The sequence below is a fragment of the Lotus japonicus genome, chromosome 1 (assembly GCF_012489685.1).
Source record: "Lotus japonicus ecotype B-129 chromosome 1, LjGifu_v1.2".
Classification (NCBI taxonomy): domain Eukaryota; kingdom Viridiplantae; phylum Streptophyta; class Magnoliopsida; order Fabales; family Fabaceae; genus Lotus; species Lotus japonicus.
In genome coordinates, this window is record NC_080041.1 from 124,278,165 (window position 1) to 124,292,915 (window position 14,751).

The window sequence follows — 14,751 nt, forward strand, 5'->3', positions numbered from 1 at the left end:
TTTCACTGAGCAATCACTTATTGGTCAATTATGGAAAACAACACTCAGGTAGGGGCATGAAAACGTTTTCCTAAATTATTTCGTTCGCTATAGCCTATAACCACCCACACTTAAGGTAAAGTATGCAATCACAAGAATCTTTCAAATGCTGATACAACTTCTCCATTAAAAAGAATATGATGTGGAAAACATTATTATGTTTGCCATTCACACTTGGGCTCATGGGGAAAATATGATCATAGTGGTTTTAAGATACTTTTTTACTGTTACTGCTGGAGGATCATTTTCACATTACTATCAGTACTCCATACATAATTTGATGAGACAGGTCAACTTCTAGTAAACTGTCCATATTCGTTGAAAGAGTCTTTGATTTCTACCTTATACTGTTATACATGTTAATTTTATATTCTTAATTCAAATTTAATCCCAGCCACTTTAATCTGCAGGATTAGGTGAAACTATTGCAACATCATATTCATATATTAAGCAAATCTCCTATTGGCATATCAAATTGATCTACTGAACCTTTACTTTCTTTTGCCGCAACAGAATGGAGGACGCATGACTATAACTTTCTAAAAGATAGGATCAGCTTAGAAATTTCAATTGCATCTGTGAGTAACTAGTAAGAATGGCTCAATTGGTAGCTTGAGTTACCCTATGTGGACACCTTTGTTAGAGGAACGCTGAGACCCTCAAGGGAGGATTAGTCACATGCTGAAAAGGTAGAAGACCTCGTGGGAGGGGAAAAAAGGGGGGGGGGGGGGGCGCTTTTGTGAGTCATTTACGGATTTACAAAAGTTGGGAGAGACAAAGCATAAAAGAACATAAAAAAGTAGGAAGATGAAATCAAAAAGAAAAAGAAGAGGGGAAGGTTAATAATTAACAGGTCATCTATTTGGTGTTTACATGCACATAACAAGGAGCATTAATGCCTCAGAAAGGATTAGAAAATTTGAGGAAATAACTAAACAAGAAGGAGAAATTCTATATCTCAAACTGTAAAACATGCCTCTCTTACAATCAGATAAGTTCTAACAGGACTAAATTCCACTGAAGAATAATCCATCACTTCACTCAACTACAGAATACAGATAAAGTAACGAGCAAAACAGGCAAAAACAAATGTGTGAAAATCCATTAGTCAAGTCCCCCCTTCCCAAGTCCCAACATTACTGGAGAAGCTTAGCGAGAAAAAATAAAAGCAGAAAACGTATCTATATAACTGAAAAAGCAAGACGGGGATATCTTCCTATTGATACAGCAGCCCTCTAGGTTCAGCTATTCATAAATAACTTCCTTCATGCCATACGATGTCACACATTTACATTGCCATACTTATATATTGAATTGGCTAATCCACCATTATACATATCTTTTAAAAAAAGGTCAAGCATCCATATTGAGTGCGAGACGTATTTACAAAAAAGATGAGCATCAATATTGAGTACCTCAAGATTGTACAGTGGCTAATATTGTTCCTAATAATCTTTCCGTTCCACCTCCAAAGCAATCTCGTTACGGCGTTGAAATGGAAGAGTAAACGGTGGATTATACTGCAACAAAATAAAATAATAATTTACTGTTACAGAAGAAAGTGCCTATGGGTAAGCCTCAGAGACCGTTAACCCCAAGATTGCATTGAAGATCTAACCTGTGCAACTTCTACTGAAGTTCCCTTTTTAATTTTAAACTGTCCATCACTTTTCAAGGCTTCCCTGAGTTTCAGTTCTCGCTGTTTAACTTCTTCATCATTCACAAAACCTGATTGAATACAAAGGAAAGATATATATTTGATCAAGGACTTCAAGTGAAATTCAAACAAATCTTTTATCCTTTTATGTTGCATACAAATAAATATACTCGATTAGAACTTCATGGTAAGCCAACCAAGATTCACAGTCAAGCATACTAACATTTTATTGAAATATAAAGGCAACACATCCATCCACTCTGAAAAAAAAAATAGAATAGAACATGTCCAGATGAACAGATACACATCAACACATAAATATATAAGCGATTGTAATAAACTAAATTGTGCATTATTTGAGCTTCCTCCAGTCAGGCATTATGCCTTTCTGCAACTATTCAAATGAACATTGCTAGGGGAAAATATGGAATTAAATTAAATGTGTACATGTATTTATGAAATTCTTTAAGGCGAGAGCACACCTGAGAAGGAAACTACAGCAACTATTTTTCTGGGAATCTCTTTAATCCTCACAGAGGAATCTTTCGGCAGTGGCAAGTTAGCACCATACTTTGACGGCAAGATGAAAGACATTGTCCACTTATCTTGATCTTCCATCTAAGATAATATCATTGATAAATTAGAACATCATAGAATAAATATACATTGAAGAAATAGCTCCTAAGTAAACACTAGTATTAAGACAGATCTTCCAGAAGATAATATAATATCACCAAAATCCACACAGTTAAATGCAAAGTGACGCTAGTTAACAGGGTATACATAAAATAGGAAATATAAGGAAAAGAACAATGAGAAAAGAAAGTTATAGTGACGCCTAATTGGGATAGATATTGATTCTTAAGATGAAGAATAGCATTAATTTGTCCAAGCTACAAGCCAATCCCTGGCATTTACAGCTTGAACTTAACATAATAGTTGGTCTGTATATTAAAAAACTTATAACTTCAAAATACTTTTCAGGTGCTAGCTATGTATTCCAATAAATCATGAAATGTTGTCAACCTGATAAAGTGTCAGGGTTTAGCTATTGTTGAATCCTTAACTGAGCTTTGATTCTGTTGAAGTTTGAGTTGATATTGTTGACATATTAGTTGATGTTTTTTATTTACTATACTTTAATATGATTCTGATTTGATGTGATTTAGTAACACTTCTATATTGTTAAGATTAGGAATTGATTTAGATTACTCCTTTCCTAGTTTAGGGTAAATCCTTGTATCTATAAAAACCAATGTGTATACTGATTATTATGTAAGTCAATAAAATACAAATTCTGTCCCAAACTCTTAATTGATTAAATTGAACCCGAATACTAGGAAACTGGATTTTGAAATTGAGAATAATGGTAGGTCTAATAGTCAGACTGAAAATAAGTAAGGTGTAATTATTCAAGAATCTAGAGGGCTCTTAGTTTTGGCTGTTTAGCTACAATACGAGCTAGTGTTACCATGATATGAAAAGGCATGTCTCTACAGTTATCTTTGTAGAAATGAATTCATAAAGCAAAGCGTAAGAAAACAAACAAGCAAAGATAAATCTATAAACGAGATATTTCACAAATTCTGTGGAAACTAATCATAATACCTTTGCTGTATACACTGGAGTTGTCATATCCATTTTAACCCCATCAGATTGATTCTTACTTGTATAAACAGGTGTAGTCATCTCCATTTTCTCCTTCAATGTATTCTACCACCACAACAACAGCACACATCTATAACTTTTATCTTGTCTCAAAATAGAAGGCGAAACAAAGAAGTGAAGTGACCAGAAGCAACCCAGTAAAATTTTGGAATGCACGAATCCAGTTCGGTTCTAAAATGTATAACTACCTTACCAAAAAGGTACTCAGCTAGGACATTAAAGGACTGAGAAGCCCCACTGAAGTCAAACCCACTCTTCCCAGGCATTGTAGCCTCCGCTACAAAGTAAGGCTGCAAAGATGATCATCAAATCAAGGTGAAGGTGAAACATCTCGAAGAGCAGACACTTTGTTAGTGATGACACAGCGCTTATCATTCCATGGAAGTGTTAAGGCAACAACTTGCAAGTATTTGGGATAAAGAGAGTTCAATAACAGCAAATCAGCTTATCATTCCATGAAATGAACATAAAGTAAACTATCTGATCCATCATCCAGTCTCCCAACTCTAGGGTTTAGCAGCTAAAAATCGAATGCTGGAAACATAATATATCCTACACTAGGTTCTCTGAGTGCAATAATCACGATTCATGATAAAGAAAGTTAAGCACATATGCACAATTGCAGGAAAATGATGAAATCACACTGTCCTTGTAGGAAATAAATAGAATTGAACTGAGCACCAGTGCTTTCATCTCATTAGGTCTATTCATTTAAGGAAAAAAATGCACAAGTTCAAATTCTATGTCAGAGAAAGAAAGGTAGCTAAAAGCATACACAATATACCTCAACTTCCCTGATCTCATAATTGTCCCTTCTACTAAGAACTTTGAACTTGACAGTCTCAAGGTCCGGAACTACAATGAAGCTCAAACACTGAAATAATCAATATGTAGCAAATTAAGTGCAATTTGAAAATTCAATAAGGAAAATTTACTACCTGCCATCAACGCCTCCTCGAGGGTGCGGCTTTCAAGTCTCTTCGGGAACAAGTATCTTGCGGTCTCAGTAGCAACGTCCACTACAACTGCAGCACAAAAATTGATTAGGAAGAAGATTGCAGAGAAAATCACGAAAAGTTAAGTAGAATATTTTTGTTATTTTGTGATTAACATTTACGTCGCTGGGTGAGAGAGTTGGCTTGGGAAGCAAGGGCGAGAATGAGTGAGCTTCGAGCTTCAACGGCAGACATGGTTCTTCTCCGGTTGCTGATTCTCTCGCTGGAAGACGCGGAGTTGGTGATAGCGATGTTAGGTCTTCCAGGAATGGAAGTTCTGATGCTCGATTGTGAACTCAGAGAAGCGTTGCAGAGAGGAAGCATGTTTTTTTCTCTGGGAATTGAAATTGATGAACCTCAATTACTTCTTCGCGCTTTTTGAATTTCTGTTGAGATGCGATTTTCTGCTACACTGGTGGTTGTGAATTTGATTATAACTTGTCTTTATGATCGTATCCTTTGCACCAAAAAAAATAACTTGTCTTTATGACATCATAAACCATTTTAAAAATATTTTTATCAGTTTTAATCTTTCAAATTTTGTTCATCAAATTGAGTTATTCCCCTGTTTTCCCTCTTCTTCCTATTCCTCCTTCTCCCACCATTTTTTCCAACGAACCACCGCGCTCAAAACATATACCTCATCTCCCTCAAACCTCTCCTTCTTCTCCCTCAAACTTCTCCCTCTTCTTCTTCTCCATCTTCTAGAAACACCATGTTTAGTTCGCAATAAGGGGGGAATATTACATAAACACCATGTTTAGTTCATACAACTTTTATGTGATTTTGCTTCAACTGATGATCCTCACAATTTCGTGATTTTCCTTCGACTGATGCCCCTCCCCCACTTTGCAATTGGAGAAACGTCCAAAAATGAAGGCAGTGACGTTCACCAACGACGGAGCTAGAACAAGGTGGTCGAAAGTTAGACTTAGATGTGATCTCCTCGGGACTTAGCAAGAGCCCAATAAAGCCCTTATGCGAACAAGCTTGAAGAAGCTATGATCCTTCATGATTCACCTCAAGCCCAACAAACATCCATGCCTATGGGTTTGGAGGGTTATGGCCCCCCTTAGACTCTGCAAGAGCCCAATAAAAGCACTTATGCGAACGAGCTTGAAGAGACTGTGATTCTTCATGATTCACTTCAAGCCCAACAAGCATTTATGTTCATGGGCTTGAAGGACTACGATCCCTACTAGACTCAGAGTGAGTCCATCAGTCGCACATGTGGCCCTTTTCGAAGCCTTTATTGGGCCATAAAATTAGTAAGACCACGTTCACTCGAGCCCAAGAACAACCTAACAAGGTTACTTGACCATGAAAGGCAACATCTTAACTTGAATGGCTCAACTTAATGGGTTAAAAGCATAGTGATAAGACATAACAACACATTAATTTAGATTCTAATAGCCTAATAAATAGTCGGTCATAACCGCTTAATAATCAATTGTAGCGACTACAATTGCTCAATGAGATAAGACACAACCTCAGCAACTCAATGAGCAATGAAGAGGCCTATAACAGAAGCCACGAAGTCGAAGAAGAGCCAACTTCACTCTAACACTAATCCTAGGCCCTAAGCTTGGACTCTTGTCCCTGAGTTTGGGACCCTAAACTTAGGGGAGAACAAGATGACTTCAATGAAGATGATGACAAGCAAGGCAAAATTAGATTCTGTGTTAACTTAGAAGGTCCTATGCCAATGAAACAATGAAGCATGAAGGGTGGAAATGGAGACTAGGTTTCTAGTAATTTCAGCAAAAAATTAATAAAGGACCAATACCAATAATTCAGTATAGTTCATGAACTAAAAAGTAAAAACATATTTAACCCAAAATAATATTGCTTACTGTTAGCTTTGAATTTTACTTCTTCTCTCTCACTCACTGATTCATAACCGAAGCAGAAAATTGAACTCCGATGAAGAAGAAGTTACTGCAACCAATCACAAAACCAGCGGTTTCTTCACTCCTCAACCCTTTCCTCCCACCGCCACCAGAAGCAGTGGCATCTCTTCCTCCTCCTCCAACTCTCACTCTCACTCCCACCCCTCACTACGACCGTTTCCTCCACTTCCTCAGCAACCACCTCTCTCCACCTTTCACCGCCGACACCCTCGTCCACTTCCTCAAATCGAAGCTCCACCACCACCCTTCCTTCACCCACTACGACTTCCACATCTTCACCTGGGCCTCTTCCCTCCCCACCTTCCGCCACACCCACTCCTCCTTCGAATGGATGGCCCGCACCCTCGCCGTCACCCAGCGTTTCCCCCACCTCCGCACCCTCCTCACCTTCATCGCCTCCAACCCTTGCCCCTGCTCCCCCGCCATCTTCTCTTGCCCCAGAACCGAACCCATCTTCCGTTTCGCCATTCACGCTTTCTGCAATGCCTCCAAGCTCGACGACGCCCTCTTCGCCTTTCGCTCAATGCGGAGGTTGATCGATGGCAGGCCACATGTCTCCGTCTGCAACATTCTGATTCACGGGTTTGTCAAATCCGGTAGGCACGATAAAGCTCTTGAGTTTTACAATGAGATGGTTAGAGATAGGGTGAAGCCTGATGTTTTTACTTTCAATATCTTGATCAGTAGTTATTGTAAGAATTCGCAGTTCGGATTGGCCTTGGAGATGTTTAAGGAGATGAAGAAAATGGGGTGTGATCCAAATGTGGTTACTTTCAATACTTTGATTAAGGGGTTGTTTAGGGAGGGAAGGGTTGAGGAAGGGATTGGGATGGCTCATGAGATGATTGAATTGGGGTGTCAATTTTCCATTGTCACTTGTGAGATTTTGGTTCATGGGCTTTGTAAGGGAGGAAGGGTTTTGCAGGCGTGTGAAATATTGGCGGATTTTTCCAAGAGGGGGGTTTTGCCGAAAGAGTATGATTATTTTGATTTGGTGGAAGCTTTGTGTTGGGAAGGAAATGTTGATAGAGCCTTGGAGCTTATTTATGAGTTGTGGGATAGAGCAAATGTTCCGAGTTTGATTGCTTGTACTGTGATGGTTGATGGTTTGAGAAGGTCGGGGAAGACTAGAGAAGCTCGGAGATTGGTGGAAAAAATGCTTACAGAGGGTATGGTACTGGATGTTGTGACTTTCAATGGTGTCCTTCAAGATATTTGTAACAAGCAAAGGACGGAAGAAGCAAATAATTTGAGATTGCTTGCTACAAGCAAGGGTTTGGAACCTGATTGCATGACATATGAAATTTTGGTTACTGGGTATGCAGGAGAGGGCAGTCAAAAGGAAGGAGAGTTAGTGGTGGATGAAATGTTGGATAGGGGGTTTATACCTGATCTTGCCTCTTATAACAGGTTGATGGATGAGCTATCTAAGCGTCAACGCTCTGCATGCCTTCGACTCAACAAATTTGGCCGCTGAAAGCCTGAAACTTCAGACATTTGAGTTGGTTTTCTGTGCACATTGTAAGATGATTGTGGAATGACTGAGAAGTAAACCTGCAAAAAACTCAGTTGATGGATAAGAGTGGTTTTGCTTAAAGATGAAGGTAGTGTGCAAGTTCACTTTTGAAGATGCTTGGTGCTGTAAACTCCCCTCTTTTTAAACTATGTTATTATTTAATATGATTTTTTTCTGATACAATTGAGCATTGTAAGGATAATGGTATTGAACCTGATGCACAAAGTCCACACACAGAGTAAAGACATCATTTATGTGCTTTCATTATCTAATATTGGTTTTAAGTTTGCTGTTGTCCATACCTTCAATGTAACAGTTTCATATGTGTTTTTGCTCTTTTTTTCTTTGTTTTATGCTTTGCTTTTTATCCAGGGTTCCAGAGATGTCTTATTGGACCTAAGAGGGGATGGTAAATGGTGATTGGGGGATCTAATCCCCCCACCATAAGTCCATAACTACAAGGAATGCTGAAGTTGAGAAGCCAAACCCAGCTAGGCAGCAGTGCTGAAGAGTACTTCAATGATTGCAGTAACTTCAATGAGACTGAAGGTATCCATAGTTGGGCTTTATATTCATTCTTTTCTGTGGTCAATTTAATGATTACTGTATCAAGTTTTGAAGGCATAGTTTCATTGAAAGATTCAACAGATCTCAGTTCATTTTCCATCCTTACATATTGTTATGTTTTTTTTGTTTCTGCTCCTCATCAAATAAGCTGTTTTATTCTCTCATTGAGTTATGGGCTAGTAGGCTATGCTAAAGAAAGTAGTACTTAAATCCTATCTTGTTTATAGATCTCCTTGGCACATTTCCATTTGTTTTGATATCATAAATCCAACTGATATTTTTTCAAAAAAATAATAAGAATATGAGATGTATTGGAGGTACAAAAAGGGCATTAGCTCATGTTCACAGACTTCACAAGGCAGACATCATGTATGGATGAAAAGAGACAGTATAAACAGTTTGTATGATGACAGTTCACTTTAATGGTTTTATCTTTTTAGCCAGATTAGAATCTGAAAAATGACAGGATGTATGACTCCTTGCCTTGTTGTAATGGTTTTATCTTTATTGCCAGAAACTCGGTAGCTTTTGACAGAACAATAAAATTTGATAGTCTTTTGTAACTAGCACATACGCTTACCTTGTTGCATAATTGTTATGGAAGTAGATTTCAGCAAACAAACTTGTTATTGCTATCTTGATTTTTTATTTTTCCCCCTTGATGTTTTGGTTTGATTGACAATCCATAATTTTTTCAATGATGTTTACATACAGTGCAATTGCTTTATTAGGTTCAGTTATCATTTTTCTTCTTTGATGCTTTAGATACTTGTTTGAATTTCTGGCCATATTTAAAATCGGCAATGCGTGGGTGAAATTGCATAATGTCACTTAATTGTTTAATTTGTTATCAGAATTTCAGGGGCTTAAGCTCATTTCTTGTCACCTGTAAATTACTGCTGGCAGTGCAGCCTCCACACACTGCATTCTTTGAATGCATTATATTACATGTTGCCCAGGTGAATGGAGCTGGGTTCTGCTAGACTGCAATCTCCTTAATGATCATCACCAAGTTAGGCTCCAATGATCTTACCATATACCTTGGAATTGGAATCTATGTGTTCTGGTAGAAGTAAATTTGTTAAAATGCAGTCACCTAAGTATGTATTTAGTAGTCTTCTCGGTGATGTACAGATGGACTAGGAAACCAATAGAAAAAGATTCATTGTTATACCTCTGTCTTTGATATATATAATATATAAATTTTACAATTTGAAGATCGTTTGTGCTCCGTACACACACTAATAATCTAATATGCTTGTAATTATTTAAGGATCAAGAGAAAAATGGAAGTTATATGAGTGAGAATGTGAGTAATACATAGCCGTAATCATCTAGTAAAATGTAATAGCTAATCATTAGAACAAGAAATGGAATTGAATCAGTTGTTTTTTGCAGATGCATTTCTTTGACTATCTGTCTCTCCAGGATGTAAATTCTGAAACTAGCAAAACCATTCTTCATGCAAAATACATAGCCATCTGAACTTCTTTCTGCTTGAATCCACATTTCTCATAGAACACCTTGTTCCCAATGCTGCAATCCAGAATTACCTTGTAGCAACCCACTGAACGAGCATGATTCGTGAGGAAATCGATTACTTTCTTCCCCAATTGCTTCCCGCAAACATTGGAATCCACAACAACATTTTCAACATGCCCAACCTTGCCACAATTCCTTAAAAATTTCTTCTCAATAAACACGTTTCCTGTTGCAATGATGTTCCCAGCAAGCTCGTCCACAATAACGCAGATAACATGGTCATCTCCAAGGGAATTGAGCTCTCGAATTCCTTATAGGAATCACAAATGCTAAGTTGTTGCAGTAACACCTTTATTCCATTTGCGACTTCAATTATTATTTTTTATAGGTTTAAATAAGTGTTTCGTCCTTGCAAAATACATCGATTTTGTTTTTTGAAAAATATTTTTTTGTTTAACATCCTTCTAAAATTACGCATTTTGTTTTTAGTCTTTTCGTCACATTTTCCATCCAACCTAAGCGGAATTACATGTGATATGAGTTAAATGGTTATTGTGTTTATTCATTTATACTCTTGCATTAATTGTGTTTATTTCGTTTAGGTTGGATGGAAAATGTGTCGGAAAGGACTAAAAACAAAACATGTAATTTTGGGAGGATGTTAAATAAAAAAAATTACTTTTCAGGGAAATGGAGTATTTGGACAACATGGTCAATTCTGAACCGTTCATTTTAGTTTGATGAGGTGGCTGATTCTGAGCTGTGAGATAGGCTGAAATTTCAGTTTAGGTCCCTGTGAGGAATACGCAATCGCAGAGAAAGAAACTGAGAAGCCATCAATGGTGGTTTAGAGAGAGAAAGAGAGATGCAGACGTCGTCACTGTTTCGACGCCTGGCTCCGTCGTTGGCAGCTCGATTTCGACAGAACCAGAAGCTTACAAGCTTCTCTTCTTCTTCTTCTTCTTCTGTTCTTCACGATGCAACCACTTCCTCTTCTTCTTCTTCCCACGTGGAGCCTGTTCACATGACCGAAAATTGCCTTCGGGTATGCTCGTTGCGCTCTATAGCATCTCCTTTTTATCTGATTCTTCGTGTTTTCTGTGTGAGTCGATAATTTTGTGATCTAAGAGCAGTTTTTCGAATCATTCAAAGGGTTTTTCACGGATTATACACGTAGAGGCACACAAGATGTTTGTTATAATGCACTAATTTTGAAGATTCATGAAATTCACATTTGTTTTGATTGATGCACCTTCTCCCCAATGGTTGTGGTTACGTTACATATGTATAGCTTAGGAGCTATGTAATATTACTTGTAATCAATTCCAATCCATTTCTGTAACTTGTTGAATATGGAACAGAGAATGAAGGAATTGGAAGCCAGTGAATCAGCAACTGCCCCAAAAACGCTTCGATTGAGTGTAGAAACTGGTGGATGTTCTGGATTTCAGTATGCTTTTGATCTGGATGACAGAATCAACTCAGATGATAGGTATTTATTAAGCTGCCATCTGTGTATTGGGCCTGAACAGGCTAAACCCTTGTATTTTATAAATTTGAACTTATTTTGCTTAACATATTATTGGCAGAGTTTTTGAGAGGGAAGGAATTAAGCTGGTTGTTGACAATATATCATATGATTTTGTGAAAGGCGCGACTGTTGATTATGTTGAGGAACTAATTCGTTCAGCTTTTGTGGTAAGTTAAGTAGCAAGAAGCATTTCTGATAAAACCAGTGTTTATTTGAAACTTGTCAGGATCCATTGACACTTATGTCAATATTAGCATACTTACACATTTAATAACTTTTTCTAGAGTGCCAAATCAGTTAATCCCATCTTTTAATAAATATTATATATTATTTTGATAATTATGTTTACAGCATTTCAGATAATTTAGATACTTTTAGGTATGTTATTTAATAGTAGATACTAGTGCATTATGTGTTAAAATGAAGTGATGTGGTGATCTATTAATTAGTTTTTGAATTATATGAAATTTTGTAGGCTTGATCTACTTGATGAGAATTTCATAATCAATTTGGATTGATAAAATTCACCATTTTTAAAAGGTTATTGAATGCACAAATATGTTCGTATTGACACTTGGACTTGGTCTCATGGGATCCGGACTCATTTGTAACTGTCTTTCACATGCTTGCCTTGGCACTTCATAGCTATGACATTGTGAAACTGCATTATAATTAGATTATGATAAAATCAGGGTTGTCAAATAGAGGTGCCATAGCGCCGTAGCGGCCCTTGGCCGCTCCTAGTTGTTGCATAGTGGTGCAGTTCAGTGTAGCGGCTGTTACAGCCGCTAAAGCCAATGAAATAGTATCCGTAGCGGTGCTATTTTGTGGGATTGATAAAAACCTATAAACAACCCTCAAAAAGTTCATGCTAGGGCATATTGAGGAGGTATTTCAGGGTTTCCACTTAGGAAACATAATGAAAATGGTCTACTTTGAGGAGGATCCAGGAAGTGATATAGAACTTTAATGTTTTTAGGCAGTTTAGTTTAGGAGAGACATAAACCTCTTGGTTTCCTTGACTTTTGTTGGTACTAGTATGTTTTGCTTAATGTTAATTATGAGTGCCATGTTTTTTGACAATTTTTTATCATTGATATATATATAGTTTTATTATATAAACTAAACAAAATATTCAGCATAGCGGTCATGCCGCTATGAGCTATACCACAATAGCATTTTTTTGGTCGGCCGCTATGCACTGCTATCCGAGATTGACAACACTGGGTAAAATCATGGAAGAAAGTTTCTGAGATCTACATACCATATAGTTTTCTGTGAACTATAATAAGAATTCACATCCTGTTATCCAGTTATATTATGGATAATTTGAGAACTTCTATCTGATTATCCATTTATGAGCCATTATCTATCAACAATTATCTATCAGCATAAGCTTTCAGAAGAGTCAATTAAAGTCTCTATGATCTAGTAATAAAGAGTTTGATCCTTGCCTTCTTTGCTGAAATATAAAAGTCGAGTTTTAGCACAAGATAGAGGAAGCACGCTCATGTGTTCATGCTTCAAGCACAAAAGACTTTTGTATGAGTGAGAGTTCATGTTAGATATTAAATTGTTCTAGTTACTTAACTATTTGAGCTATTATGAGAGCTGCTCCTTGTTAAGTTTTACTAGTTAAGTTAGTATAAAATCTTTATTCAGGTTCAGATTGGAATCCAATGTCAATAAAGCCCTGTTCCATTTTTTTAAGTTTCATAAATTCAAATAAAATAAAAAAGAAATGTGTGTCACCTTTTCATGTATATTTTCCATGGAAATCCTGCTCCTAGTTCTCCAAATAGATTCTCATTTTGCGACCATCCAAGCAATATCTTTAGATGCTTTTAGTCTTTTCATAGAAAAACGTTATAGTGCTCCACTGTTCTACACATTTTAGGAACATATCAGCATACTATGCTGTAAGCTATTTGGTGTATTATAGACCAGCATGTTGCATTGTCTTGTTATGTGGATGTTGCAGTTTCTCTTCTGACTGAGCTTTTGCTTGGGATGGTTCTCTTCCAACTCCAGTCATGTTTTCAAGGCACACCTCCATCGAGAGTTCAAACAAAGCTGGAGCTGCCACTGGAGATGTGCATGGAAAATGTAGCCTGGCATTAGAATAAAGTTGTTCATGGCAAAATGATGCCCAGGAAGAGAAACTATAGCACTAATCCACTAACCATAAACCAAGGCTACATGATGTGCTCCTAAAACTGCCACTTTTGTAATTTGTAAAAAACTTGGAGCATGATGTGCTTCTAAAATATGTAGAGAATCATAGAAACTTCCAATTTCAAAATGCATCATTCCATTATCTTTGGTTAACAAATGAAAGCAGCACATTCTTTGATATTTCTTTTATTGCATGAGATTTCACTTAATAATAAAGCATGATATTTCTCGCTTTGATTTTGCTATTGTATGTACTTTGTAATTGCAGTTAGTCATACCTTGCTGTGCTCCAATTAGCCTAAAAAATAAAAGACTTATTTCTACATAATTTCAAATTCATGTTTTGTCTTATATGTTTCATGGCATTATTTCTGTAATAGAAAAGGGGACTGTCTCGCAGTCAGACCCTTAAACCGTGTGTGCTTTTTAAACCAAATCCTTAGGTTGCATGTGAGACTGTAGAGTGTATGGAATTGAAATGGGCGTGTGAGAGTATGGAATTGAAATGAGCATGTGAGAGTGTATGGAAAACAGGGCTGTGTGGCCAAAACTAATCTTTATTAGTTTTAATAGCATTCTTGAGACATTTAACCAAGGACAATTTTACAGTTTCTGGTTTCATTTGCAGGTGACTGAAAACCCTAGCGCAGTTGGTGGTTGCAGTTGTAAAAGTTCCTTCATGGTGAAACAGTAATTTCTTTTATGCAGTGGAACTAGATTCTGTTAGGAAACATGATTTTTGTACCTTAACAAACGATTGATTGAACTGAAGATGAAATATATTGCTTGTATAATGATATCAATGTAATATTCACTTGTATTTAATAAATTGTCAGGCATTTTTATCTAGCCTGTTCTGATAATATGAAATGAAGCTTGAAGTGATATTTACATCGAACTAGACAGCAAGTTTCTTGTGTAATGCCATACATGGACAATGACTTGGGTTGATACATCCTCTTAACCAAAAGTGTGCAGCTTCTTTAAAATGTGCAGTTGCCATAAAAAAATTCTACCAAGTAAAGTTCCGGAAAATCATTGGTTTGAAGGTAAAGAATGTGAAATCCAGGCCAAACAAACCCGAGCATTTTTTATTGGTTCATATTCTACTTTAGTCTGAATCGATTCAAACCAACATGTGTGTACCTCTACAATAAGCTTTTAATTTTCATCCACACGAACAAGAATTTTTTTAAATCATTTGATTAAAT

General features: G+C 36.9%; 3 protein-coding genes across 4 annotated transcripts; 2 read left to right on the forward strand and 1 right to left on the reverse strand.

The window, feature by feature from the left end:
• Positions 1 to 1,202: 1,202 nt before the first annotated feature.
• Positions 1,203 to 4,803, reverse strand: LOC130730200 (heme-binding-like protein At3g10130, chloroplastic). Of its 2 annotated transcripts, none has more exons than XM_057582145.1 (8): positions 4,476 to 4,803; positions 4,303 to 4,389; positions 4,149 to 4,219; positions 3,553 to 3,654; positions 3,305 to 3,409; positions 2,179 to 2,314; positions 1,658 to 1,767; positions 1,203 to 1,559 (listed from the first exon to the last, which is right to left on the reverse strand). In XM_057582145.1, exons 1-8 carry the CDS (start codon positions 4,681 to 4,683, stop codon positions 1,485 to 1,487), a joined length of 894 nt encoding a protein of 297 aa, XP_057438128.1. In that variant the 5' UTR covers positions 4,684 to 4,803; the 3' UTR covers positions 1,203 to 1,484. The 2 variants fall into 2 exon arrangements, with proteins under 2 accessions (XP_057438128.1, XP_057438129.1); XM_057582146.1 differs by having other exon boundaries at positions 4,482 to 4,802.
• Positions 4,804 to 6,218: 1,415 nt separating this feature from the next.
• Positions 6,219 to 9,523, forward strand: LOC130730201 (pentatricopeptide repeat-containing protein At2g36240). The gene is made up of 3 exons (XM_057582148.1): positions 6,219 to 7,873; positions 8,158 to 8,334; positions 9,207 to 9,523. Exon 1 carries the CDS (start codon positions 6,283 to 6,285, stop codon positions 7,744 to 7,746), a length of 1,464 nt encoding a protein of 487 aa, XP_057438131.1. The 5' UTR covers positions 6,219 to 6,282; the 3' UTR covers positions 7,747 to 7,873; positions 8,158 to 8,334; positions 9,207 to 9,523.
• A 1,108-nt stretch (positions 9,524 to 10,631) lies between these two features.
• Positions 10,632 to 14,438, forward strand: LOC130730204 (iron-sulfur assembly protein IscA-like 2, mitochondrial). The gene is made up of 4 exons (XM_057582151.1): positions 10,632 to 10,879; positions 11,196 to 11,326; positions 11,424 to 11,532; positions 14,169 to 14,438. Exons 1-4 carry the CDS (start codon positions 10,700 to 10,702, stop codon positions 14,232 to 14,234), a joined length of 486 nt encoding a protein of 161 aa, XP_057438134.1. The 5' UTR covers positions 10,632 to 10,699; the 3' UTR covers positions 14,235 to 14,438.
• Positions 14,439 to 14,751: the final 313 nt, after the last annotated feature.

Coding starts and splice junctions, on each gene's coding strand:
- LOC130730200 (XM_057582145.1), bottom strand. CDS start 4,683: ATGCTTCCTCTCTGCAACGCTTCTCTGAGTTCACAATCGAGCATCAGA. Junction 3,655..4,148: donor ATGAGATCAGGGAAGTTGAG/GTATATTGTGTA, acceptor TCATCTTTGCAG/CCTTACTTTGTAGCGGAGGC. Junction 1,560..1,657: donor CTTCAGTAGAAGTTGCACAG/GTTAGATCTTCA, acceptor ATTTTGTTGCAG/TATAATCCACCGTTTACTCT.
- LOC130730201 (XM_057582148.1), top strand. CDS start 6,283: ATGAAGAAGAAGTTACTGCAACCAATCACAAAACCAGCGGTTTCTTCA.
- LOC130730204 (XM_057582151.1), top strand. CDS start 10,700: ATGCAGACGTCGTCACTGTTTCGACGCCTGGCTCCGTCGTTGGCAGCT. Junction 10,880..11,195: donor TGACCGAAAATTGCCTTCGG/GTATGCTCGTTG, acceptor AATATGGAACAG/AGAATGAAGGAATTGGAAGC. Junction 11,533..14,168: donor TAATTCGTTCAGCTTTTGTG/GTAAGTTAAGTA, acceptor TTTCATTTGCAG/GTGACTGAAAACCCTAGCGC.